The sequence below is a fragment of the Uranotaenia lowii genome, chromosome 2, assembly GCF_029784155.1.
Source record: "Uranotaenia lowii strain MFRU-FL chromosome 2, ASM2978415v1, whole genome shotgun sequence".
Taxonomy (NCBI): Eukaryota; Metazoa; Arthropoda; class Insecta; order Diptera; family Culicidae; genus Uranotaenia; species Uranotaenia lowii.
The window spans coordinates 43545975-43573623 of NC_073692.1; the positions used below are offsets into that span (position 1 = coordinate 43545975).

At 40.1% G+C, this 27649-nt stretch overlaps 1 protein-coding gene and 2 long non-coding RNA genes across 3 annotated transcripts in view; 1 reads left to right on the forward strand and 2 right to left on the reverse strand.

The window, feature by feature from the left end:
• Nucleotides 1-3068: 3068 nt before the first annotated feature.
• LOC129748893 (uncharacterized) overlaps nucleotides 3069-27649 on the reverse strand; it is a 38885-nt gene continuing 14304 nt past the window's right edge. The window contains exons 2-5 of the mRNA XM_055743677.1: nucleotides 16848-17069; nucleotides 13402-16785; nucleotides 4834-4974; nucleotides 3069-4775 (exon numbers count right to left, since the gene is read on the reverse strand). Of these exons, the coding sequence (XP_055599652.1) occupies nucleotides 3697-4775; nucleotides 4834-4974; nucleotides 13402-16785; nucleotides 16848-17069 (4826 nt within the window). The 3' untranslated portion in view covers nucleotides 3069-3696. The remainder of the gene's footprint in view (nucleotides 4776-4833; nucleotides 4975-13401; nucleotides 16786-16847; nucleotides 17070-27649) is intronic.
• Nucleotides 7876-8927, reverse strand: LOC129748895 (uncharacterized). The gene is made up of 3 exons (XR_008737861.1): nucleotides 8459-8927; nucleotides 8306-8366; nucleotides 7876-8246 (listed from the first exon to the last, which is right to left on the reverse strand). It is a non-coding gene; the product is annotated as an uncharacterized LOC129748895 (long non-coding RNA).
• Nucleotides 11856-12746, forward strand: LOC129748894 (uncharacterized). The gene is made up of 3 exons (XR_008737860.1): nucleotides 11856-11946; nucleotides 12057-12223; nucleotides 12294-12746. It is a non-coding gene; the product is annotated as an uncharacterized LOC129748894 (long non-coding RNA).

Genomic DNA, 27649 nt, shown 5'->3' on the forward strand with positions numbered 1-27649 from the left:
GGTGATGTGCTATGTCTGCAAATTTGGTATACGATGAAAAACACTTCTAACATGACTATAGCGTAAGCTTGCCAGATTGCCCGGTTTTTCCGGGTTTGCCCGGATATTTGATGCAAAATTTAGAGAAAGTCCGGTCCGGCCCGGTTGCCCAGATATCGTGAAAAAAGTCCGGATATTGCCCCTTGATTTTTCCACAATTTTCACAAAGAACCTAAAAAAAATCAAAGTTTTTGAGTAAGTTTCAGCAAAATCGATCATTGGTATGGAAATTTTCAACGGTAGTTTCAAATAATTTCGCTAATTTACTTTTATAAACCTTTAAATATTTAAGTGTTTCAAAAAGTTGTTGGAAGTCCGCAATTACATTAATAAAATATCTGAATCAAAGCAATCGAAAGATTCCTTTTAATTCAACCACGGTAAATGAAAAGTTCATATACCAGTATTTCGATAGCTACTTACTACCTTCTTCAGTGAACGTTTTCGAATCGAATCGAAAACGTTCACTGAAGAAGGTAGTAAGTTGCTATCGAAATACTGGTATATGAACTTTTCATTTACCGTGATTGAATTAAAAGGAATCTTTCGATTGCTTTGATTCAGTTGAATCATTCAACCAAGTAGGCGCATACCACAACAGAATAAAATATCAATTTCGATTTTTTTGAATTTTTTCTTTGCTTTCATATATAATAACACCTAAATGTTGCCCGGTTTTTGGATTTTAAAAATTGAAATCCATGCCCGGATTTTGCCAGGTTTTTTTTGAAAAAATGCCCGGAATTGCTAGGCCCGGATGGTAGTGGACAAAATTCTGGCAACCTCACTATAGCGAAAATAGAACGACAATTAATTAAAGCTGTTTAAAACGACAACACATTTCAACTAAACATTCTTTGGGCACTTATCTTGGGCTTTATAGAAATTGAACATTTCAGTGTCTAGGATCTTCAGTAAATGACAAAAATAATGCAATATGGAAAAAATTAATTTTTATGTTTACCCCAGAAGATATTAGCTTTAAACTTTTGCTGGAAATCATATCTTTTTGCCTCTCAAGGTATGCACTGCATTAAACATTTCTTTGAATATAACTGGGTGACAAAAAAAGATAGTAGATAAGCAGACTGAACGCGCTTATTATGTCGTTTACAAAACAGATTGCAGCAAACTCTCTTCTTACACTTAATGTTTCCATGTTTATAAGCAGGCAACGTGATTCATAGCTAAGTAATTGATTCTGAGACTATCCTAAATTTCGTAAAGCGAATAGAACAAATTGTTTCTGAACTGATTTCAAATGGTTTTTATGTAAAATTTGAGAAGGCGACCACACAACGCTACATACTCAAGAATAGATCTAACATAAGCTGTGTACAATGTTTTTATTGTGTATGGGGAATTATAATAAACCAAAAAAAAATAGGAGGAAGCCTGGCCTATATGGGTTAAATTGCTATAAAACTATTTGCAAAGCGAAATACATCGCACAGATTCACGTACAAAATGATGTAAGTTGTTAAAGTCCACTTACTTAGTCCACTTGTGACAGAAATGTTACGAAAATAGTCCAAAACCTGTCTGGAACCACCCCATTTTACAGTATTAATTCCATTTCATGAACATAGATAATTATAAACCTTCTTCCAGCTTATCTACATGTCCATCATTTTTGCGAAATTCAAAGGCTCAACAAAGTTTGCCGGGTCAGCTAGTTTAAAATAAAATTTCAAACAAACCTAAGATATAAATTAATTTTCAAAAATAAATATGAAATTATATTTTTATATTTTTTTTATACATAAAATTTATATTTATTCAAAAAAAAATTTCTGAATTCAATTTTTTTCTTCGAATTTTCAAAATTCTTAAAATTTTGGACGATAGGGGAAAAATTTAATTTGAAATCTCAAAATTTAAAAAAAATCAAATAACCATGTAAAGAATGAATTTGTAAAAACTTGAAAAAATTTAAATTACAAATAGGAAGGGGAGAGTTGGGCCACTTTTATTTCTTTGTTTCATAACTTTTTTATCATAAAAGCTTGAATAAAAAAACAAATAGTAGGTATAGTTTTAAAAAAGTTAATTCTTTTAATTTTGAATTTTGAAAAAAAAATTGTATCAAAATTCTGGCTCTCTTACGTTTTGGCAAAATTGCTTATAAAGTAGGCAGAATGAGGATACTTGATCCCTGGAGATACTTGATTCCTCAACTATATCTCGAAACATGAAAGCCTTACATAGATCAAATGTTCTAGAAAAAATCAACGAATAGAACAAAATAATAAACATGTTGTCTCAACAAAATTTAAACCATTAATTTTTTTTCATTTTATTTTTTATAATAAAGAAGCTATGGAGCATAGAAAAAAGTGGTTCATGATTCCTCACTCTTCCATCTGGATAGTAGACAAACTTTTTGAATTCTTTTTGTCTAACACTTATAAACTGTGAAGTGAAAACTGATATGGGCAAAAAATTCAATGGAACCCTGATTAAAGGATTAAGTCTCCTTTAACTTTCAAAATATCACCATTTTTTGAGGTCCCACGAAAACGCTTCTAGTTCATCTATGGGTCCATGTATCATTTTAACTTTTGTAGCCTATAAACTTGAAATTACACATTGTCAAAAAATGCAAAGGGCAGCGTACACGAAAATTTTTCTAGAAATATATGATGAAAATTTAAAAAAAAGGATCAAGTATCCCCATGCTCCTCTAGGTATAGATATTTGAAAATTTTAAATTATATAATATCAGAAAATATTATACCAAGATTCAGCGTTTTCAAGAATTTTGTGGTTCGAGACTTGAAAAACTTTAGATAAGGTATTGGAATCTCGAGAATTTTTGTATCCATCTTCTTCTTCTTCCCTGTTGTGAAAATCAATTTTCCACAGATCGAGACTGATGACTTGTTGAACTGGTCCAATTATGTCTACTTTCGGAATTAAACAAAATGACCTCATGATTAAACAAACATATATTTTAAATGATTTGACATTTTAAGGATATGTGATATCAAATAGTAGAAAAATCCAAAACCATTGTTACTTAAAATTTTTATTCAACTGGTTTCGGTCGTCAGTTCGTTTATTCTACTAGATTACATTTACACATCTAACGTGGACCTCTTTTTTTCTAATGCAGTACAGAATTGTCTTCCAGCATGAGTAGTAGAAATGAAGGTTTTTTTTATGTTTTTGTAACAGAATTTGCCCGCAAATTCAAAAGTCCTTCCTTGGTGGATTCAAATTGGCGGGGAAATTCCCAGTTAGTAGCAAAATAAGGGAAATAAAAACGGTATTCTGTGAAAAGTGGTTTCAGTTTAAAGTATTCATGGATACTAAACCTGCTGCATTCTTCGTGCACGATTCACCTATTTCTATCAATAAGCAAACCGTTTTGATTTTATTTTAACGATTTTTGTTTTTCAAACGAAGCAGATCAAAACAAGAATAACAATCTACCCGGTGTGAACTTTTTACAAATAATTAAAAACATGCGTTTAGCCATTTGCTGTTTTCAACCCTCTAGGGTTCGGCAAAATTTGAACTCTGCTGCTTCGTTTCTGATTCCTCCGAATGGCCTTCACTCTTAAAAATGCTACAGTATTATCACCTAGATCACAGAGTCTCGTTCACGCTCTCGCAATCGATATCATTCATTCAAAGCGCTCCTCACCACTTATCCTAACAATTCAGAGGGGTGCAGTGCACTCCCACTTCGGTACATTTACACTCCAGACATGGTCCGGAAAGTTCGGAGATGATTCGGCCTACCCGGTACATTCGGCCGTAGATGTTACAACCGGCGAGCTTCAGAATGCCGACCGTTTCCTTAAGGCTATGAACCTTGGACTTCATCGTGATTTCGGCCGTTCCCTCCGAGTGGTGCTGCTTGAGCTTGTTGATATCGACGGGGTTCACCACGTAGGTGGCATCGGCACTTGGGATCGTATTCGGAGGCCCATCCGAGATGACCTGATAATGTTCAACGTCTGGATTGAAATCGTATCGATCAATATCGTTCTTGAACTCTGCCTCTAGAGTTTGTCCTGGAGCTGAAGCACCAATCGGTCCACTTGAGTGGAAGTTCGGATTCAGGAAGGGAAGATCATGCAGCGAAGGCCGGTAGAGATCCTTGGTATAGTCGTTGTTCTCCACCTTCAACGTCACCGTACCATCATGATGTTCTTCGATTGAAGGTGGCTTAACTTCTCCAAGTGACGCTTCGATACTCGTCGACGGATCATAGATTGCGTTTAATCTAGTCGGAATATTCCTGAACGGAGGAATCGGATCTCGATAATCATCGGCAGTCGACGAGGAGAAAACATCGCTACTATTGCTGACTACATTCTCATGCGCCAAATCTTCCTCGTGGAACAAGTAGTTCAGAACGTTCTCCAGACTGAACAACCCATTTGGTTCCGGGTCCGATGTATTCCGCAAATGTTCGGCCTTTGCGTCATGAATCTGAATGGAAGGCATCGAGAAGTTTATGCTGCTCGGTTGAACCTCCCCACTTGAGAATTGATCTAGCGATTCCACCGAACTTCCGATCGTTGACAGATAGTTGGAATCGGTGGTGATGGAAATACGATCGATCCGATCGTTATCGTTGTCCAGCAGTTCATCCAGCGAGGTGTGATTGTTTTTGGCCACCAGATGGTACACCGAGAACAGTTTCTCCTTGTCCTCGATTAGACTCATCAGTGGGGGAGCGGGTTCCGTGTGAATGACATCGGTGAACGGATTGACCGGGGTTGCTGAAATAAACAATTTTCAATATCCAGTTTGGTTGAGCATGAAAATCTTGATGTTTACCTCCAAAAGCAGCGAGCGTCGAATTAAACTGCAGCTTAGCCGGAATGCGTTCTTCGGTGGTCTGATCGACGGGGTAGGTCGTAGTGAGATACGGATCGAAGTAGTAATCTTCCTTCAGGTGGTCTTTCGGTACAAAGCCCCCTGAAATAAAAACGAAGTTATGTAGATAAATATATGACGTTGTTTCAACCAGAGTTCATCTAAATCAAACATTGTACATATTTTACTGAAATTTATGTTTTTCATAAAATGGTGCGTATTTTCATCGATTATGTATTTGACTACATTTTACATGGTTGACAATCAACTAAAGAGAGATGGAATGAAGAGCAATCATATGCATCATGTGTTGCATCAACGGTTAGAGAAACCGTTAAAGTTGCCAAAAGGTTCATGCGTTGTTCGTTCCGATCAAGATGACCTTTGCAGCCTGGAAGATCGGGGATCTACTTAGCTTAGGGTTACCATATCCTTCAACTTAAAAAAGAGTACGCACATTATATTTCAAAATATTTAGGAGTAGCTGGAGAAAACAGGAAATCTAAGGCCATTGAAATAGTTACACTTAGTTGCTAGTTATGTGACTCACCTGGCAATTATGACTTTTCAAATAATACTTTTACAAATTGAAAGTTATCGTTTTTAGTTTTTGTTCTTTTTATTGCAGATTTTTAGTGGAAAGTCGAAAGGGTCGTTCGATTATTCGAAGAGATATAGATCAGAACATTGCAAACATGAGAAAATGTTGCATTTCAAAAAGAGTTCAAATTGCTGTTGTGCTCTTTGCCAACTGTTCGGGCGCTAATTGCATATTCGAAGGCACTGATTGGCTGCACAGTTTATTTCGACGCCTGGGATAAGCTTTTCTTAGAAAGGGGTTTAAAACTTTCGAAGTTGTTGTATTGTTGATAAAACAGCAAATTTCGAGGAAGAAATACTTTAAGGGTTAAATTCCTATAGAAAAGGGGAAAAAAATGAAATAGCAATCTTATTTTTGACGAAAAATTTATATTATACTCGATTTGAGACACTTTCCATTTTATTCCATCGTTTGGAAAGCTCAACAAAGTAAAGAAACTTGAAGTACCTTACCATTAATGCATAAACTGTTGTATTTCTTTCGGACTTCTTGAAGCAACACAAACTTAAGAACTGGAAGAAATAAGTTCGTTTCTCTGATAAAATGTCTTTCAACAAAAAAAAGTACATTCCGCAAAATTTTACAAAAAGAAGAGTACGCTCATTTTTCGATCGTATGGTAACCCTAACTTAGCTGTCAAGAAAGTATTCAGAAGCGGTTAGTAACCTCGGCCTCTGTCTGGGAAGATTACCAAATCATTGAGCATCCGAAAATTAACAAAGAAGGGAAAGGTTTGTAGACCAAGATTCAACTTACTCAAACAACTTTGGTTGGTTGGTTAAACTTTAAGTTTTTACTTAACCTTCCCATGCCGTTCGCAAAATATCCGTTTCGGGGAAATTTGAGTTGTAGTTTGATTTCGTTCTCCTGACTGTAAATGTTAACCGATTTTGATGATATTATATTCATTGTGTAGGTAATTTGTTCTTATTACTCAAAATTTTAAAATAAAGTCGATATGTATTACCAAGTTAACAGAAACTGGTTCAGAAAGTAAAAAGTCCGAAAAATCAATTTTATTTTAAAAATGCTCATAACTTTTGACAGCTTTTCTGTATTTAAGTGTTTCATTGATGTTTGAAATCGTCAAGAATCCATCTTTCCGACAGTGTATAGATATGTTGGGGTCCAATGAAAGTTTTGACCGCTATCTCAGATCTTCCGGTAGAAAAAAAATCTAACTTAAAAAAACGATATCCAATTTTTGCTTTGCTTAGCTGTATTTCATTTCCCAATGAACCGATTTTCAAAACTCAAATTTCAATTTTTTGATGTTAATTTGATCATTATTTTCATAGAACATACTTGGTCAGTCAAAATTCCAAGTTCTTCAGTATATTGGAATGAAGATAAGAGATTTTAAATGTGCGCTTCGGGTCATATTGACCCGAACGGCATGGGAAGGTTAAACAAAAAAAGGGTAAAGCTGTAACTTCCCGGAAACAGCTACGGAAGTTCATGGTTCGAAATAATTGGAGACATTCATGTCTACGCTGAAAGAGACACGCTCAACATTCGAGGTCACGTCGGATAGTTTTCAGTGAGCAAGAGCAGCAACATACCTTGGGCTTATTCTTGGCATATATTTGTTATCAAATGTGTGAGCTCATTCGATCTCAGTAGGTCGTCATGTACGGGTGCATTTTTTGTCGCTACCGTAGAAAAACTTCAAGTGAAGTTAATTTTTATCAAATACTGCAATTTCCACAAGGTGTGAATATCTATCTTCTGGTTCGGTTGTCAATTGCCGAACAGCTACGGCACTCGGAGCAGAAATTTATTTGTTGCCATCAACAACTTCTCCAAAGCCATCATCCCCCAAAACGTGCTTTTTGATCGCCCCACTCATCCCGGAGTCACCTGTTGGATTCGGAATTGGTTGCCGCAAGCGGGTTACGAAGACGAAGAACGCCTAGATCCGATTGGGAATCGTGTTTTGCTGAGCGGAAGCTCAGTCGACATTGTCAACGAGCCACGAGGTAGCTGCCATTGCATTGGTTAAAGTCGCATCACCAAAGGCATAGCTGGAACCCAAACCACAACAAGTTGGTTCAATTCATTATTGTTAGGTATATGATTTTAATCGCCGTAATTTTTTATGATTATAATTTTAATGGCATGTGCGGCGGAATGAAAACTAGAGAGCATTTATTTTATACACAGCAAAAAAATTTGGTGATATTACATCAAAATCATGCACATAGTTTGAGTTTCAAAAGGCATCTAATATTACATATTGTTGATGTACCCAGCTACATACATTTGATGTAAAAATGTTACACTTTGTATTTGTATCACAGTAGACGAATTCAAGCACACAAATTGTAGAGCTTCTGCTTCTAAAATGATACGGCAAGCCGTCATAAATTTCAATAATTCAATAATAACTTCCGATTTTAATCGTAACAGGGGGCATGGGTCCACCTTAAGACTCAGATTTCAAGTATTGAATTAGATGAGAAATTCCAATCACAATAAAAAGCGAAATGGTTTGAAGCTCGTTTTATTTGATTTATTAGTCGAGAAGACTGTGGAAAAATGATTTCCCTCACAAATCCTGCCCGTTTCGCTGGAAATAATGGAATCAAGTTGGTGTGAAGTATTATTTGCATTCTGGAAACAGCTTTCCGATCACAGATTTCACGAATTATCGATGCGCGATTTCACAATGGAATGTTTAATGCATCAGATCCAATACAGGTCCACTTATTGTTGAGGTTCCATACTCTCCAGATTTGTCCTTTGAATGACCACTGCATGTTCACAAGACTTTCTAAAAAAATATTTGCAAAAACAATTGAGGGCTTACAAATTTTTGAACAACATACTAACCTTCCGGTTGTTTTGAAATCCGTTAATACTTTTTCATTCAGACGTCTCGAAGTAAATGAACCTTAAAACGAAAAAGAATTGAAAAAAAAACTTAGAGCGCAAATCATCGCATCGCATCGCAATAGATTTTTTATTAACATTGATAGCACTTACCGGCAAAACACACATCCCCAAAGTTTACAACCGGTCCCCAACTTTTTAATGCGAGAAATTTCCAAACGTCAATTTAAATAAACATTGGCTACTTGATGTAATACTACAGAACAGGTTGTGATATTACACTAAACGACATGTTCGCAGTGTGTACATCGGTTTGATGTAATATAACAACGAATATAACAAATAATACATAGAACGTCTAACATCTCCTTAAATTACATCGGCCATCGTTACATTATTTTTTGCTGTGATAGAAATTTGAAAGAAAGGTGGATGGACAGGCATTAGTGCGCCAATAGCAGAAAGCTTGATAGGTATTGTAATTTTAGGCTAGACGGCATGTTGATGAAAAGCTCCCATGAATTGTCACGCCTTTGCTCTACACTAGCTAACTATACATGAGAAACTCAGAAAGAGAATTCCCATTTATAGCGAGCCCAGTGGTTTGAGAGCGTGTTTTTACGCGTGTCATTGTGGCTAGCTTAAAGGCCGCAAATGAAATTGTTGCTAGTGACTTTTACAGACTAGCACTAGAGTATCACGTTTCATCCCGTCTCGAAATGTAGAGATTGAGGGAGTGATCACTGAAATGAGCCTGACGTCTGAAAATATTTTGGCTAAAGGGATGGGCAAATTCAAGAACCTCGATTCGACCTCGGTTAAAATCCTGGACTGCCGTCAACTCTCGATGGCTACCACCGAAAATGGAGTCGAAAATATTCACCGTCAGCCTCATTTCGTGTAACCTTTGAGGGTACCGCCCTCCCTCACTATGTCTTGATAGACGGGATTTTAAGGCTTCCTGTGCGGCTTTTTGTGCCTCGCCTAATGGAATGCAAAAATTGCATTAAATTGGGGCACACAGCGTCCAATTGATGCCACTAGACACGTTGTCTCAAGTGTAGGGAGAGTCATGAGGTTGGAGCGTGCTCAGTAATAGAACAGAAATGTGTCTATTGCGGAGACTCACCTCATGATATCTCCTTATGCGAGGCATTCAAAAGCCGCTGGTATGAACAGAGGCGTTCTTTGAAAGAACGATCCAATCGTTCTTACGCAGCCATTTTGAAGAACGCCTCTCCCCCGACCCCCACTCAATCTAACAATGTTTTTGCTGCTCTACCAGTTGATGTAGTGGATTCAGATTCGGCTGATGAAGGGCGCCCATTTATTCTATCAGGGTACTCCAGGAAGCGTACCAAAGCATCTTCTGCTAAAATCCCAAAACGAACCCCCCCGGTTTCCCCATCCTTCAGTTTTTCAGTTTAAATCAACTGGGACAAATAGACCAGAAGAAATTCCTCCTGGATTCCGTGCGACAATTCCATCACCAAATGACCCAGCTGTCGCCGGAACATCAAAAACTCCAACATCGAACGTGGTTTCTTCGGCAACACCTCTTCTCGTTCTTTAATGTTTCTGATTCCGTTAGAAGTATTGTTACTTTGATGCTCCCCATGGTTAAGACATTTTTCAGCAACTGATGCAAATTTGGCCCCTTCTTTCAGTGTTTATCTCTCTCGATGACTAATCATGTCCGAGAGGTCAGAGATATCACTGTTTTACAGTGGAATTGTCGTAGTCTTATTCCAAAAATGGATACGTCCAACTTTTTGATTCAAAGAACTAATTGCGATATTTTTGCGTTGTCCGAAACTTGGCTTTCTTCTCAATCTAACATCTTATTCCACGATTTTAATGTTGTCCGTCTGGATCGTGACGATTCTTATGAAAGGGTGCTTTTGGGGATTAATAAGCGCCACTCCTTTTACAGAATCCATATTCCACACCTGTGCAAAAAATCATTCGAAAGGTGCCTCTAGGAAAGAGTGAACTGGACTCTTTTCCATGGTAGAATTCTCACTTGCTCTTCTCTCCTGTAACAATTCGGCTCCGGGAATTGATCAAATTATGTTTAACTTGTTAAAAAATCTCCCGGACATTGCAAAATTTCGCTTGTTAAATTTATTTAATCAATTTTTGGAACATAACATTGTTCCTGACGATTGGAGAAAAGTGAGAGTTAATGCAATCCAAAAGCCTGGTAAACCTGCGTCCGATTTTAATTCGTATCGTCCAATAGCGATGTCGTCTTGTATACGGAAATTGATTGAAAAAATGATTTTGTTCCGATTGGATAAATAGGTGGAAACAAATGGCCTCCTTTCAGATACTCAATTTGGGTTTCGTAGGGGCAAAGGGACAAACGATTATCTTGCTCTGCTGTCTTCAGAGATACAAATGGCGTATGCAAAACCTGAGCAAATGGCTTCGGTATTTCTAGACATAAAAGGAGCTTTTGATGCAGTCTCAATAGAGGTTTTGTCAGAAAAATTGCACTCCCGGGGTCTGCCTCCTCTATTGAACAACATCTTATACAGTTTGCTTTGTGAGAAACACCTTAACTTTGCGCAAGGAGATATTGCAATAAGAAGGACTTCATACATGGACCTATCTCAGGGTTCATGTTTGAGTCCTCTTTTGAATAACTTCTATGTCAGTGACATCGACAGTTGTATCTCTGAAGGCTGCACGCTGAGACAACTTGCAGACAACAGTGAAGTATCTGTAACAGGATCTACAGAGTGAAAGCTGCACAGGCCTTTACAAGATACTTTAGACAGATTGTCATCTTGGGCATTGGGGCTTGGGATTAAGTTTTCTCCACAGAAAACGGAGATGGTTGTTTTCTCTAAGAAATATAGACCTGCTCAACCTAAGCATCAACTCCTAGGCAGAACGATCACTCAATCGAGGTGTTTTAAGTATCGTGGGGTTTGCTTTGATTCTAAGTGCATCTTGCGAGCTCACATTGAGTATCTGAAAGGAAAATGTCAGCAAAGAATCAATTTTCTCCGATCAATTACCGGCACCTGGTGGGGAGCCCTTCTAGAAGATATAATAAAACTCTATAGAACAACTATTCTCTCGGTAATGGAGTAAGGCAGTTTCTGTTTCCAATCAGCTGCCAAAACACACCTCATTAAACTCGAGCGTATTCAATATCGTTGTTTACGAATAGCACTGGGTTGTATGTCCTCAACGCACACAATGAGTCTCGAAGCTTTAGCAGGCGTACTCCCACTGAGAGGTCGATTTTACTCATTATCTCTCCGGTTCCTCATCAGGTGTGAGGTCATGAACCCATTGGTGATTGCAATTTTTGAAAAGCTACTGGAGCATAATCTTCAAACAAGGTATATGACTATATATCATGAATTTATGTCTATGCAGGTTAATCCTTCGTCGTTCTCTCCCATTCGTGTTTTTCACTCTCACTCCAGTTTGATTTGTCAATGTAGCAAGAAATCCGCCAAAATAATATTGACGAATAAGGCTTTAACAATTAATTCGAAAATTGTAACAGCATGCTTTGGAGTTCTTGTTTACACTTCAATCGATAGGACGTTCTGCTGCTTTACGTCAACATTCTTCAACGATTACGGAACTCCGGCTCGGATTAACGCCGTCAAAGTGCTAGTGTAAGTTTGAAATGAAATCTCAATAAAACGATATAATTTGGAAAATTTAGACCACGTAAGCGATTTCGTTATGGGATGGGAGTGATTTAATTTTCGATTAAATCATGCAGCAAAAACGTTCCGGACTTCAGCGCTTCCCAGAAAAGGGCTTCCTGACGATCGATCTCAATACCTATCTCAATCAGGTGGGACATAATCATCCTGCGAGGCGAAAACGCCCTGCTGGGCTTCAAGAACATGAACACCAAGTACATACTTTTCTGGGACGATGGCAATGGTTTGTAGTGAATTTAGAGCTTTAAAGAGATTTTTGGATTTCGATCTGAAAATTTTATTTTGTTTTTCAGAGGCCACCAGAACGTGACGTTGATCCTTTCCTTGAACATCGTTCCAAATGCAGGACTGCTTCCGAATTTATTTGTTCACGGACATCAGACGTTCAAGTTCCCGGAAACCTACATGCCGTCGCCTGTCTAAAAAAACTAGAAAATTGACACAAAAACACCTACAAGAGCTTATCGAAGATTATAAAAGAGCTAAAAAAACGAATCGATACTTAAACAAGCCACCAAAGGATTCGTTTTCAGCCGAACTGTAGCTGACGATGCAGCATTTTCATTTACCCTATTCTAATTATTTGGTTTTTGTTTGTAAATTGAAGCAATCATCAATGAAAAAACCAAACTTTAGGAACATCTGGTCGAAAGGATCCCTAGAACCGTGTGCACTTCTTCCTTAGTTCTTCAGATATGTATGTTTAGATAAAAGTAAAAAAATTTCGAAATAAAATAAAATTTGAAATCACAGGACCTTTCAGCTTCAATTTTCACTAACGTTAGATAATTGTAGTCACACAAATTCTGCCGGCTATGTCATGATCAATGACTGCTTTAAAAACATGATAATAATTTGAAATTGTTTTGTTTTGCTCGGATTGCCGCTTGTCTGGTCGTATGCCTTTTTGAATCTGAGAATCTAAATTACCTTCAAATATATTGAATCTCGTCTTTAAACTATAGAGATCAATTTGAAAACAAACTTCATAAATTTCGCAGTTCCAAAACCAACATGGTCACCTCCTATATATACACCATGGTTGTTTTGTCGTTCAAATGCAAAACTTATTTATGTGTTTGAAAGCTTGAATGCAAGTTGAAAGCTTGAAGACTTTTTCGCTGGTGGCAGCACCGTAAACAAAGAGATGATGTCCCAGACTACTTGTTCGAAAAACTATGCAGCCGGGTATCTTGATAGAATATAATATCTTTGCTTCAACTCAACCCCGACACGGAAATCTTTTGATTGCTTTGATTCAGTAAAATTATTCAACCAAGCAGGTTCACAACACATATTAGATCTTTTTCTTACAAGTCAGTTCCACAGGTTCGAAGCACCTAAGGTTGACATTTCTTCCAAGATATTGATGATTCCTAACGCTTAGACAGTTCAACTTACCTTCAGTTTTGGTCGGGGGAGAAAATCCACTACCACCAGCGAGGCCACCCACGGTCGAAATCGGCAGCACCGGCTTCTCTTCTACTCGGAACAGCGGCATTCGCTCGTCTAATCCTTCAACCTCCTGACTCTGCTTACCTCCGGCACTGGTACTATAGATGATAGGTTCGTACGTTTCCTTGTGATTTGGATAGTAGATGTTCTTCTCCGGGTAGCCCACACCATATTTGTCATACACCGGTACGTAGGTTCCCTCTTTGGGTGCTTCGTACTTCGCAGGGATGAACTTCTTCAGCTCGTTCTTGAACAGTTCCTGTTTGGAGTGGATGTCGTATTTTGCCAGGGCATCTGTATCTGAGTAATCGTAGTCGGAGTCGTTGATTGTATCGTACTTATCCCGGATGATTTTGGTGTTATAGTGATTGATTTTGGGGTCAAGGTCGTAGTTTTCCGTTAAGGCTGGATAGTTGAGCGATGGGTCATAACTGTAGTCGTACTTCATCGGGGGTTTGAAGGGTACTCCCGGGTGCATATCGTGCTCCTTGTGAACGCCGTATGGTTCGTAGGCGTCTGTCAGGCTGGGGTAGCTCGTTGGATTTGGTTTGTAGAACTCGTATGGCGCTGCAAGCGGTACCGGGGGTTCATTCTTCTTAACGGCATCGGCTGGCAGGAAAGGAATGATTTTAAGATTTGGTAGACTTGGAGGTAGAGTTGGCTCAGCGTAGTCCAGGTTGATGTCCGATTCGAGAATCGAGGGTATATTGCTTGGCCGATGGAATTCACCGATTGGTATGGGCTTCGGAACGACTGGCCGTGGTTCAACTCGAGTCTTGGTGTTTTGGCTGTGGGAATCGTTCTTCTTACTGTCGAAGATATTAGACAGCTCAGTCAACAACACCGAGAGAAGATTGTTTTCTTTGGTAACCAGAGGTTTGGTGGCGTTTTTCTGGGCAACGGGTTTCGGCTTCTGGGTTGAACTAATGGTGTTTTCCGTCGTCGTCACCAATACTGTTTCTGCTTCTTTCTCCGTTTTGAACTCTGCCACGAGCGATGCACTCGATTCAGTTGTTGGCATGGTACTAGATTCTGATTCTTCCTCGGTAACATATTCTTCGTCATGTTCAGTGTACGATTCTTGGGTAGTCGATTCAATCGCAGAGTGCGTTGTAGCAAGTTCTTCAACGAGCATCTCATCGCCCGAGTAGTCGACGGTTGTCTCCTCATCTGGTTGCTCTACATCATCTTCCTCGGTTTCCTCCTGTTCCGGTGAAAAATTGTGTTCGGTAGCCCGAGGACTCAATGTTGTAGATGGAACTTCATTCGTCATGGTCAGCTCATCGGCCATCGTTACTTCCTCTGTTAGTGGTTCGGTTTCGAACCCAACAAACTTGTCATTTGGTCGATATTTTGTTGTCTCCATATCGGTGGAATCCAGACTTGGAGCAGCCTTTGTAACGTTTTCAATTTTAGCCTTCAGCGTACTGAGAATCGATTCAACAGTTTCCTTGCTCACAGAGTCTCCGATTTTGATGACGACATCTATGGGCGTAGGAGCGTTCGTTTGTTTTTCCGTCATCGGTGCCGTTTCTGTCACCGTGTCTGGTTTGGGTGTTTCTGTTTCTTTCGGAGCAGGCGTCGTCACCGGTTCCGTGTTAGTATGATGTTCTGCTGCGGTCGTTGTCTCCTCAGACTCCTCTTCCGATTCCAGATCGGTGAGGGAGTTCGAGATGTCGTTGAGGGATTCCTTGAGCAGAGAGTCCGATTCCAGGTCTTGGAATTCCGGTTCTGCCTTCGTGAGTTCGATCGTTAGCAAGTCTTCCTTCGGAGGAATTGGTTGGGTAGTTCTTTCCGTGGTGGGTTTGGGTGTTGTTGTCGTGGTTGTTGTGGTAGTAGTAGTAGTTGTGGGAGCTTGAGTTGTCGTTGTAGTAGTTGTAGTACTAGTGGTAGTAGTTGTTGTCGTTGTTGGTGTACTTGATGGAAGTGCCGTTGTTGTGGAAGTTGAAGATGGAGTCGTAGTTGTTGAAGCAGTTGTAGTAGAAGGTACAGGAGTCGTTGATGTTACTGGGGCTGTAGTTGTTGTGGTCGATGTTGAAGTACTTGGTGCCACAGTAGTTGATGTTGGAGGAACTGTGGAAGTTGATGTACTAACAGTGGAAGTTGGCGTATTAGTTGTTGTAGATGTGGGTAAAGTGGCAGTTGTTGAAGTTCGTGGCGGTGTTGTTGTTGTTGACGAAACTGAAGTTGTAGTGGACGGTTGTGATGCCGTTGATGTAGTGGAAGCTTCAGTTGCTGTAAGCGGAGCAGATTTAACTGATGTGGTAAGCTTTTCAGTTGATGTTGTACTTGCAGCAGTTGTACTGGTACTGAGTGATTTAACTGTAGTACTAGCTGCCGTACTGGTAGTAAAGCTCTCAGTTGTAGTTTTCCTTTTGAGAACTGGAATAGGAGGAGGAGGTGTAGATCTTACAGGGAAATCAAAGTCTGGTTTTTCGATGTAGATGGTTTGCGGCTCCTGGATAATTTCAACCTTCACTGTCTGAACTTCGGCAGCGTTTGTTGTAACGGGATTAGACGAGGTCGTTGACAACAAAGGAAACGGTGTTGTATCGATCAAATCTTCCCCGTTCGAATCGATGAAATCCAGGCCATCTCTCAAGAAGTCGAAGAAACCTTTTTCGGAGGTAGAGCTAATAGGTGCCAGCTCTGTAGTCGATACGAACTCTGAAACATTTTTCGCCTCAGGTTTCGGTGCATCCGGATCTGGTCCAAAAAGTATTGAGAAGAAATCAAACGGCTCCTCCTCTTCTTCTTCAATCTTCCGGCCAAAGAGCTTCTGCTCACTTTGCTCTGGGATGAGATCGCCGTTAGCAGTATTTTTCCAACTACGATCTACAGCAGACTTACTGCAATCGTATCGTACTGCGCAGCACTCTCCTCGTGGAATTCTCGGTGTGCAGCCCTTGATAGCTGGTGCACACTTCTTGGGAGTACACTTTTTATTGCCTCGAATACAGAAACACACTTCACACGGATCGTGTGAACTGATTCGATCTCCCTCCGGATAACTCTTGCCATCAATCAGACAACCCAAATTCTTCACCACCTTATGCTCCGCAATTCTCAGGTAGTGTCGATTGTTTATCCTCTTTATCAACTCTGGAGCGTTTGTTGTCATTACTTCGTTCGTTTCCACGCTTCCCGAACAATCGTAGCGTATTGGACAGCAAGCCGAATCGATGAATACCGGAGCACATCGGGCACTCGGAAGTGCGCACTTCGGCTTGACACACTTCTGCCGCCCGTTAATACAGTAACAGTATGAACACAGCGTTGAAGAAGTCATTGCCGAACCAGATTTGTACACCGTTCCATTCACTATACACGCTGCAGAAACAAAATAAAAAATTAAAAAACTTTTAAGACATTTTTCAAAAAATGACACCAACCTCCATTCTCTTCGACATCGTCATCATCGGAGCGACGTAGATAGGAGTTGGGATGCGACAGGCGTTCCTCTGCCTCCTTCTGGTAGTAGTCGAGGAAGTGGATCTTCTTCCGGTCGCCACTGTTCTTGGTGGACAGGTGAAGCTTGGAGCACTGCAGATACGGGCAGCAGGCGCCATTCCGATGGACCAGGATGCAACCCCGAGGCGGTGGAATTGGTTGTTCTGAAAAAACAGGAGAAGACATAGATTTGTTAGTTAAAAACTCAAACAGAAAAAACATCGGTTTGCGTTTGCGAGTCTTCGGAAAATCTGAACATACAGTTGGCGACGCCAACACAATGTCTATGGTGCTGCCGCTCTGGAGGATGGCATCTTAACTTTGCAGCTTTCTTCTCAAGCATTGCAGCTTTGCATTCAAGCTTTGGGTAAAAAAGACATCATCGCACTAAAATATTAATATCAAACGTCTGTTCACGCACTACATGATTATGTTTACATTGTTTACGGTAATGTTAATTGCAATTGGACCCCAATCCGTCAACCATTATTTGGCGCTAGTGTGATGTCGCTAAAATTTAAGGGAATTTGATAGGATCTGATGGAATCCAAAGGGACATCGAAACAGAGGAAGACCCAAAAGCTCTTGGTGAAGCCTAGGCGCCGAAATCCGAACTGTCGACGAGAATCTTGACGGGGACCAAGTGAAGACGCTTTCTCCGGATTGTCAACAGTTGAGGTCTCGTATTTATTTACAAATGAACTCGACCTTTGTGTACGACAATTCGCGAAAAAAAAATCCGTGAAACGACCGATATACGATGAACAGCCGTGATTAGCAGATTTTATCGTTCTATGCATTAAATAATTCGAAATTAAGGTTCTTTTTACATGAAATACGACTTATATTATCATAATAACCAGGTGTTGGATCTTAGAAGAAAGTACATTTTTCTATCTAACAAAATTGCTTAAATGAGAGATCATATTTTGAAAAGACAAAATATAAAATATCGGAAAATTCCTACAGTCGATTAGTTCAGCTATACAAAAGTACTAAGGTATCTGCTGATAATAAAAGTTCTACCCAGAGTGTTCACATTGAGCGCGGTTGCGAAACATTTCTACCTGAAATCAAGGCCGATACTGTGTCCAATATCGTACCTGTGGATGAAAATGTAAGTTAGTTTGTTTAAATTTCGTGAATATATTTTTGCGAAATAATGACACTTCTCGTTATTTAAACAAAATTTGTAAACTAAAAAACAGAAAATAAGCTCGCAACTCTGCTGGCCACTTGGAGATATATGCTATTCAATCGTATATAACTGCATTTGTTCGTAATAATGTGCACGCAATCGTATACCTATGCAAATTAATTCGCATGTCTGATTTCCGTAAAACGTATTTGCTGGCAATCGTAAAAGAATACAAATAAGTTCAATAAAATCGTTTATGATAATGAGACATCGATTATTGGAATCGTATTTAAGGAGGCTTCAAAATTTTGGTTTATTTTAAGATCATCGATTACGTATTCTACAATTTAAACGATTTTAGTTATAGAAATATACGATTTGCTTTTGGTTTAATGCCTTTGAAGCCAATCCCCTTGTATTTATAAATTCCAGATAGCGTCGAGGTGCCATCATGAGCTGCAGATCGTATCGTCAGGGGATCAAGTCCTACAGGTACTACAATAACTTCATGAACGTTGAAAATATTCAGCAATCAGGCAAATAATAGATTGTACGATAAAAACTTGAAATTGACATCAAAAATCGAATTTCTATGAAATAACCTTAATTTTATTCAACTGACGGAAAATGAGAGCCCTGCCCTCAAGTCGCAGAAGACGACCAAATAAGTCGTTTAACAAGACCTGCGAAATTACAACCTCAATCATCTATATGATTATGTTAATTGTCATAGTTCTAAAAAGAATCAGGGTAGTCGTAAATGATTCGCATGACAAATCGTTAAAATCGTAATTCAATGCAATCCAAATCAAGACTATGGCCTCCTAAATGATACGTAAATACTGGTTTTGATGCATTATATACGATATTTTTACACGTATATTTGTGTTGCAAATTCGAAATACCTACCAAATGATTATCTGAGTTGGGATTACCCCATAGTATGGTGAACGGCCAAAAGTTTGGAATAAGTCTTCTTCAATATGCTTTTTTATTTCACGCGTATCTCTGAAATAAAACAACGTATTGTGTATCTGGTAAGCTAATTTGGGAGATAATTAGTTTCTGTTACCTGTCTGAGCAGAGATACATCAAAACGCAAATCAAAGAATAACCGTTTGAATCTCGATTATACATATATCGCATCGCATATACTGGACTTTGATTGTTTTGCATCACGCTTTTCAAAATTAAAAAATTTCATCCATAAAACATCAATTTATTTCAGTTAATAATTTTTTGTGTACACGGAAAATAATAAAAAGGTAAAATTTACCGAGATAAAAAGGTGAACGCTCGTGAAAGCCAAAAAGGTAACTTCTACCTCTTCGAGGTGAAACTCACCTCACAGCGAGGTAAAGTTTACCTGAATTGAACTGGAAAAAAAGGTTCAATTCACCGAGAAAAAAGGTGAATCCAAAAAAGGTAAATCTTACCTCGTTGCGAGGTGAAGTTCACCTGAATTGAGCTGAATAAAAAAGTATAATTCACCTAGAAAAAAAGGTAAATCCAAATAAGGTAAAACTTACCTCGTAGCGAGGTTAAGTTGACCTGGTTTGAGCTAAACAAAACGGTACAATTCTTCTCGAAAAAAGGTAACAATTTGCCGAACCCGTTTATTGAGGTTAAGTTGTTTTGTCATTCAGGAACAAGTTTTGTTGTGTGCCTTATATGTGAAAATCGGAATAGAATGATAAGTGTTTTCTTAGATATCATTTAGTTGTGCTGGTTGTCGTCATAATACATTGCTTTTGTTCCAGATCGGCACCGGATGACGGTGTATTCCACGTCATCCTCCAGCCGGAAAAGCCGAACCTGACCGGATTAGGCGAACGGAGGAGATCATGAATGTACGCAACGCAGGAGGATTCAGCGGCCATGGCGGCTCAGAAGAACGCGAAGCCGAATTACCAGTCCTTATTTATCTCCAATAAATATAATTTTTGAATTAATTTTGTATTTTTTTTATCCTTATTTAAGAAACCATTGCAATCAAACCAACCAGCATCTACCTTTTAAATCAGTAAATGGGAAAACAGTATTATTTACTATTTTGCTAGGTGAATGCGAAAAAGGTTGAATTTACCTTTTTGCCAGGTGAATTGAAAAAAGGTAAAATTTACCTCGAAACAGGGGTGGAAAAAATTCACCTCGCAAAAAGGTAAATTTTACCTTTTTTTTATTTTCCGTGTAGTATTTTTTACCCCTTAAGGTATGCAACACCTGCTTTTTCTTTAAAAACATTTTTGGCAGAAAAATGCAAAATTCTATTCGAACGAAACTAAAAATTATTGTTAGTGGTTCTATTTGCGATATTACATCACATATATTTGTATTAGGACTAGAAATTTCCAAACATTTTAATTTGATTTTTATTAAAAACAAAGTTTTTTTGCAACTTACCCCTTTTTTACGGGGTGAAAATCGCATGTTTTTGTAAATTCTAAAATAACTAGTGAAACCAATAATTAATGTCCCATCAACCTTAATACTTTTGGATGCACCGGCAGTATGATTATCTGTCAACCTTGAGTTTTTAAAAGCCATTGGAGTTGGTAAGTGTTGCATGATGACCCAGATGACGGTATTCACAATAATCTCGTTACACATTTTCTTTAGACTTTTCAGACCTTAATCTATGAACTCTTTATACAGAAACAAGCAACTTTCCTTTGATAGTTGACCAATTGTCTTTGTTTTTTGCTCAAATTGAAATTTAGGAAAAACTTTATTAACCCGTTAAAAACTTTAATATTGAATTTGTGCTGTATTTAAAGCCAAAAAAATTGCAACAAAACTCCGTCCTTATAGCATTGTTTTCAATATGACTGCCTCTTCGAGCTTTGATTTGGGATCCAGCTGTCCGTTGGCATAGCAACAAATTCCTTGGATCAGCTTTGTGCACTGCTTGGCCGGATCGCATCCTATAAATCCGACGAAGGAATCCTGCCGGGTACCTATGAAAGCTTCCAGGAACTTGCAATCCCACCGGTTGCCCATCAGAGTGTTGATTGATTGGGGTACAGTGTTGCCAGGTGGATTTTTGAACGATTTTAATTTGTTGCACTGAATATCCACCGAGTGGATGCTAGGAGGTATGAGGTTGGCCAGATCCAGCGTTGTCAGTTCGTTGCATCTCAAGTCGAGATATCTCAGTTGGGATGCGTTTGTTTTGGTTGGCAGGAACACTTGAGATACTTGGTTTTGGCGTAAGACTAAGCTGCTCAGGGAACTTAATCCGGTAAGTAGAAACGATAAATCTACAGTTTTGATAGTGTTATTAGAAAGATCCAGACCGGTTAAACTTTTCAGTTTCCACACGTTAGTAGGAATCTTGGAAAGTTTATTTGATCTCAGGTACAGGTATTTTAAATTAGGAAAATCCCATTTGGTTGTGTCGATATCTTTCAGTTGGTTGTCATAAATGTTGATACTGTTTAGTGAAGAAAGTTTTATGTTTGATTTGGTAATGAGTTGAGTTATTCCACAATCCGCTATACTCAGGGTTCTAAGTTTCGACATTTTGCCAAAGTCATCCATCGAAACGGAAGAAAAATTGCTCTTTGTCAGACTCAAGTGGTTCAGTTGCTTCAAAGACTGTACTTTCGGAAACTTTTTAAGCCGAGAAGCTGATAAATACTCGAGGGGGTACTGCACTTTATCGAGAAGTTCTATAGTCGCTGCTCGATTGAAGTTTACCATCATACGTGTAACATTGTTCCCGATAAAGATGTGATCACTTTCCGCATTTTCGTAGGCTACAGTCGAGAATCCTTCGCTGAGTCGTTGGAACATTTCATTGGATGGTTTGATGAATTTCGAGTCTGCTATGGACAAAAGGGAGGATTGTTTGCTTTTGGTAAAAGTCCACTTCTTTGATCCATCAAAAACTATTCTATTTAGCAGGCAATAAGGCGAATTTTGGGAGTGCTCCTCACATTGAATGCTTTCGGCAGCGCTTTGAGCGGAGCTCAAGGACACAACAGTCGTTCTAAAACAAAGGAGATCATTTTTAAGTGTATGTACAGCCTTTGCATCTGATGGTCCCAATAAATGCAAGTTAACTGGTGTTGAGAAAAAGTGGTAGAAATTTTGACATTTTGGAAATCACGCCATACAAAAATGTTTTCAAGATCTCTGGGCGTTGTATTTTTTTACAGCACTGTTTCTATTTCAGCCGTGTGTTATAGAAATATTGCAATTTTTGCATCATAGCATGCAAAACTACAACACGTGTTGTTTAAAAAACTTGGAGGCCACAGATCTTGAAAATGTTTTCCATGGCAAAAATTTCAAAATGTGCTAAAAGTGACAAAATTTCTACAACTTTTTCCCAACACCAGTGAACTTTCTCTAATGGAGATTTTTCACTTTAAAATATATCTTTAGAAATGTTAGCTTTTCGAGTAATCAACTTTACTTACAACAGTAAAATGACCATCAGTTCTTCCATGCTAACGTGTAACTGAATTGTTCCAGGTTGTCAACACATATTTAGTGCTGTTTTGAAATTAGTAGGCATTGATCATTTGATTATAATGAACTTGTTTTGTGAATTCAAAGTTCATCCATGAATAACGTAAAGCATGAAATGCTCTTTTTTGACCCCCTCCCCCCGTATGTCACAAAACGTAACGCTGCCACGTTCTCTCCCAGGTTAATTATGTAACCCTGATATATAACTTTCCCCCTTCTCATATTTTTTAATTTTTGATTTTAAAAGATAAAAAAAGGGTTTGAAAATATTTTTTTTAATCTTTTTTCAAAATAAATACGTATGTTAAAAAAAAAATACGAAACTTATATCTGTCCATATTACTCTTAGTATGGGAGAGTGGGGAATCATGGGCCACTTTTTTTCGTTGTTCCATAACTTCTTTATTATAAAAGATAAATTGAAAATAAAAAATGGCATGGTTTCCAAAATTTTCAAGGTATCATAAGGTATTTTTTTATTTTTTTAATAAGTTATTTTCCCCAAATTCTGACTGTTTGAAAAAAAGCAATATTTTTTGGATTTTGAAAAATGGTGGGGAATCGTGGGAATCCGGACCCAAATTGACCAAATAACATGCAAAGTTTATGAGTTGATCCAAAACTGTGATTTCCTAATTCATTTTGTTATTTAAAAGCAATTTTAGATGATGAAATAAAAAAGAGAGCTGTGTATGATCGCATAGATTCCAAAACCTGGCACGCAAACGTTTTGGCAAAATTTCTTATATAGGATGGACAAAAAAAATTTCATAACTCTTCATTTGGCATAAAAAACTTTGCAGATAGGTAAAACGTATTTTAAGTTCTGAATGTGTATAAAAACATAAAAATATAGGTGATTCAAGATGTGTGGCCCACGATTCTCCACAAGCTATGATTTGCAAATTGGTTGCATTTGTGTGACTTATTGATGTTTCATCAAAAATTCCTTTTTCACGTGAAAGATCATGACAAAACTAAGATCATAAGCTTCTGAGCATATTTTTGTTATGCACTTTAGGTTCTCCATTGATGAAATTAGCCGGAGTTTTTTTAATTATCTAAGTTTATTTTTCTAACTTTTTTTAGCTTGATAAGAAGCATATGATGCGTTTTTCAGTCAACAACATATAGAAATGCATGCTCACACAAAGCAACGACGACGACAGTTGGTTTGAGATTTTTATCTCAACACACATCTGAGATATTAAAAGTGGCCCAGGTTTCCCCATGGCCCACGATACCCCACTCTCCCCTACTCAATAAAGCCACGTCATGTTCCTGCTACGAAATCATCTCCTTCAGAGAAACAGAGAAACATGACTAAACGAATGTATGGTCGTCCAATTAGATTATTGGTCCCCAAAATATAAAGTGTTACGTTGCGATCGAAGCCCCCTGAATAGCCATAAGTCAAGGCGGAGCTTTACTTGCTGTCGAATCCAGATTCCCGGCTGCTGGAGATTCGGAGGAAGGCACGTCAAGAGGACGTGGTGGCCCCTCTGCGGCCGGACACTGTTTGACCAAAGAAGGTGAGGGTTTTCGAACAGACCGACGGCGAAGCGGAGTTTGCCGGAAACGGCAAGAGGGAAAGAGGGTCACCAGGGAAGACGAGACCTGGAGCTTTGAAGAAAAGAGCCCGGGATCCTTAGGTTCGGCAGGATCCGGACGAAAATGAGAATAAGGAAGGAGGCCAAGTTCCTGAAGCACCAGCTGGGTGGCAGACAGTTGAGTGCAAAAGAAAAAGGCCACGAAAGCCAAACCTAATCCAAACCCAGGCCCAACCGGGTCAGGGGAAAGAGGGAGACGTTGCTGGTAAAGGCAACGGAAGGTATCTACGCCAATGTCCTTCGCCAAATGAGGACGAACGAAATACTGGTGGGTTTAGGAGGGGACGTGAGGCGAATCTTCCGGACACGCTCAGGCGAGATGATTCTTGAGCTCAGACGCGGTTCAACCACCAAGAGCGCAGAGTATAGAGTGCTCATGCAGGAGATACACGGGGAGTCGGTGGAAATCCGTGCCTTGAGCACCACGGTTACCGGTTAAAAAATCTTGACGAGATATCCACAGAGACCGAGGATAAGAACGCGTTGGACAACCTGTATAAGATAGAGACGGATCAGATCTCGATCAGGATGTAGGCAGGTCCCCTAAAATCCGGAACACAGGTGGCGTTCGCAAAACTTCCGGTTGCGGCAGCAAACACAGCACTGAAGTGTTTTTATTAGTTGGTAACCACAGGTGGTAAATCCCGGTTTACGGATTGACGACTTGAGATCCGACCCCTCCTCGCATCGATTCGAGGATTACCTCTCCTCTGCACGATTCAAGGCCCGATCTCTCCTCTAACGACTTGAAATCTGACCTCTCCTCGTAGTGACTCGAGGTGACCACTTGTACCCCTCCTTTTGTTGATAAGGGGCCTGATCCCTCCTCTTACGACTCGAGACCCGACCCCTTATCATAAAGACTCGGGGTTGACCACACAAACCTGAGGGTTTGAGGCCTGACCCCTCCTTTAACGACTCGAGGCCCGACATCTTATGTTCAGGGTTCGAGGTTTGCCATCTTGCCCGTCGTGTGCCTGATCGAGAGCAGCTTATCCTAGACTCGCGCCTGTCACGGCACACGCGCGGGACTTAACGCAACGACTCGGATGATTCCCGACGAAGACGTAATCCTACTCCGACTCGAATGGCTCACCCGGCGTCGAGAGCAACTCTACCCGTGGGTATTTCCCGAGCGTGGAATAACCCTTTCCCAACGATTTCCACTCAAGGTTGCCGAAAAAAATTCTGTGTTTTGACAAAAAAAAATTCTGAATTTCTGTGATTTTACCCAAAAATTCTTTGACGGTTTTCTGTGATACTTTTTCTTTTAACTTCATTAAAAGGTCATGTCAAATTGCGTCTTTTTTACAATTTTCTTAAGAAAATTGAATTAACATCACCAATTTTATCATATTTTCCAATTCAAAGAAAATTTTCCTAAATTGATAATGACATAAAAAAATGAACTTGAAAAAATCTTCCAAAATTTTAAAATTCTGTAAAATCTGTGAATATTTTTGAAATTCTGTGTTCTGTGAAACAGATTCTGTGATGAAATTATGCTCAAAATTCTGTGAAATTATAGATTTTTCTGTGATTTCGGCAACCTTGTTTCCACTGCGAAGAAGGTCAAGTCTTATCCCTGCAGCTTCTGTCGTTGAGAACCGCCCTACCCAGATACTCCCCGAAGGTGGAGCATCCTAAGCACGAACGCGGCGCACCCACGGCATCCGCTACGCAGAAGGTATTGTCTTATCTTTGTAGTTTCAAACTCTACTAAACAGCCCCCGTCAATGGGGTCAGTCTACTCCGACCGTTGTCTGGACTTCTTTATCCCCCTTGGCTGGCAACCCTAGGATTTTTGGCCCGCGGATTGTTCTGCCTATTGTGTGCCACATCGAGAGTAGCTTGTCCTGGAGAGCCTCTCTACCCGTGGGTATCCCCCGACAGTGGTTTACCCTTTTCCCTCGAGGTACGCTACGAGTTTCCCCCTTAGTAAGCGGCACTACTCAGATACCCCTCGACATTGGGGTATCATACTCACATTCTCGGCGCACCCCTGACCTCCGCTACGCAGAAGATGATGCCTTATCTTTGTAGCTTCGATCAGGGGATCGGACGCACACTACTCAGATGCTCCCCGCCGATGGAGTCATCCTACACCGTTCGCGGACTGCCGTTGGTTCCAGCTCCTCTGCAGGGCAGTCATGATCCGGGTGAACCCATCGCTGACCGCATGCCAAGTGTTGGAATCCGCACACATCCTCTGTTCAACGTTATCTGCTGTCGTGTCAGGCCCACAGGCGTCAAATATGGAAGTACGTACCGCCGCAAACCTCGGACAGACAAACACCACATATTCGGGTGTCTCCTCTACATCACCACAATCTGGGCAATAAGGCGAAGCCACATATCCAAACCGGTAGTGGTACTTCATGAAGCATCCATGACCAGTCAGGAATTGCGACATATAGAAGTCCACTTCACCGTGCCTTCTTCCGATCCAGCTCCCGATGTGCGGGATCAGACGATGGGTCCACCTTCCTCTCGTTGAGCTGTCCCACAGCTGCTGCCAGTTGGACATCGAGTCCTCAGGTTCATCAGCCGCTGAACGCTGCTAAGTCGCTGCAGGTTACAGTTTCTTCCCAGGGCCTGCCTCCAGGCCGCCGCTCCGTACCGCAAGATCGATGTGGTCAAACTTGCCAGGATCCTTCTTTCACTACTTTGGATAGCCGAGGAGTTCGGCATCAAACTAATCCTGTCGTCAATCATCACCCCTAGGTACTTGATTGCGCGTTTGGACACGATATTGCACTGTCCAACGGCAATAGTACCTGTTTGGGGTGAGATAAGGTTGGTGATAAGCACCATCTCGGTTTTGTGGTGGGCTAGCCGCAGGCACTTGGAGTGCATCCAGCTTTCCACTGCCTGGATAGCTACCGTGGCCAGTAGCTCAACCTCCGCTGTAGAGGAGCCTCTCGCCAAGAGGACTACATCATCCGCAAATCCTACGAGTTCAGCTCCCGATGTGAGGCTCGTTCGTAGGAGTTCGTTGTAAGTGATGTTCCACAAAACCGGGCCAAGTATTGACCCCTGTGGAACACCCGCCGAAACCTCTTGTGTTCGCAAACCTTCGCCGGTCATATACTTCAGTTGGCGATTGTGGAATTAACTTTCCACAGATATGCCGGGATCCTCATTTAGATGAGCGACGACGCAATCGCTGTCCAACTGACACTGTTAAAGGCGTTCTTAACATCCAGAGTGACCACCGCGCAAAAGCGGAGCCCTCTCCTCTTGGTTAGCCTGGCTCTGTCCGCTACCTCGATGACCGAGCGGATGGCATCTACAGTGCTGCGACGTCGACGGAAACCAAACTGTTTCCCCGGGAGTCCGCCCTCGCTTTCAGTGTATCTCTGAAGTCGGTTCTGAATCACCTTCTCCAGGACCTTACCCGCTGTATCCAGTAGACAGATCGGCCGATACGCCGATGGGTCTCCTGGACGCTTACCCGGTTTTGGCAGAAGGACGAGTTTCTGCCGTTTCCACGTGTCAGGGAAAACCCGTTCCGTCACGT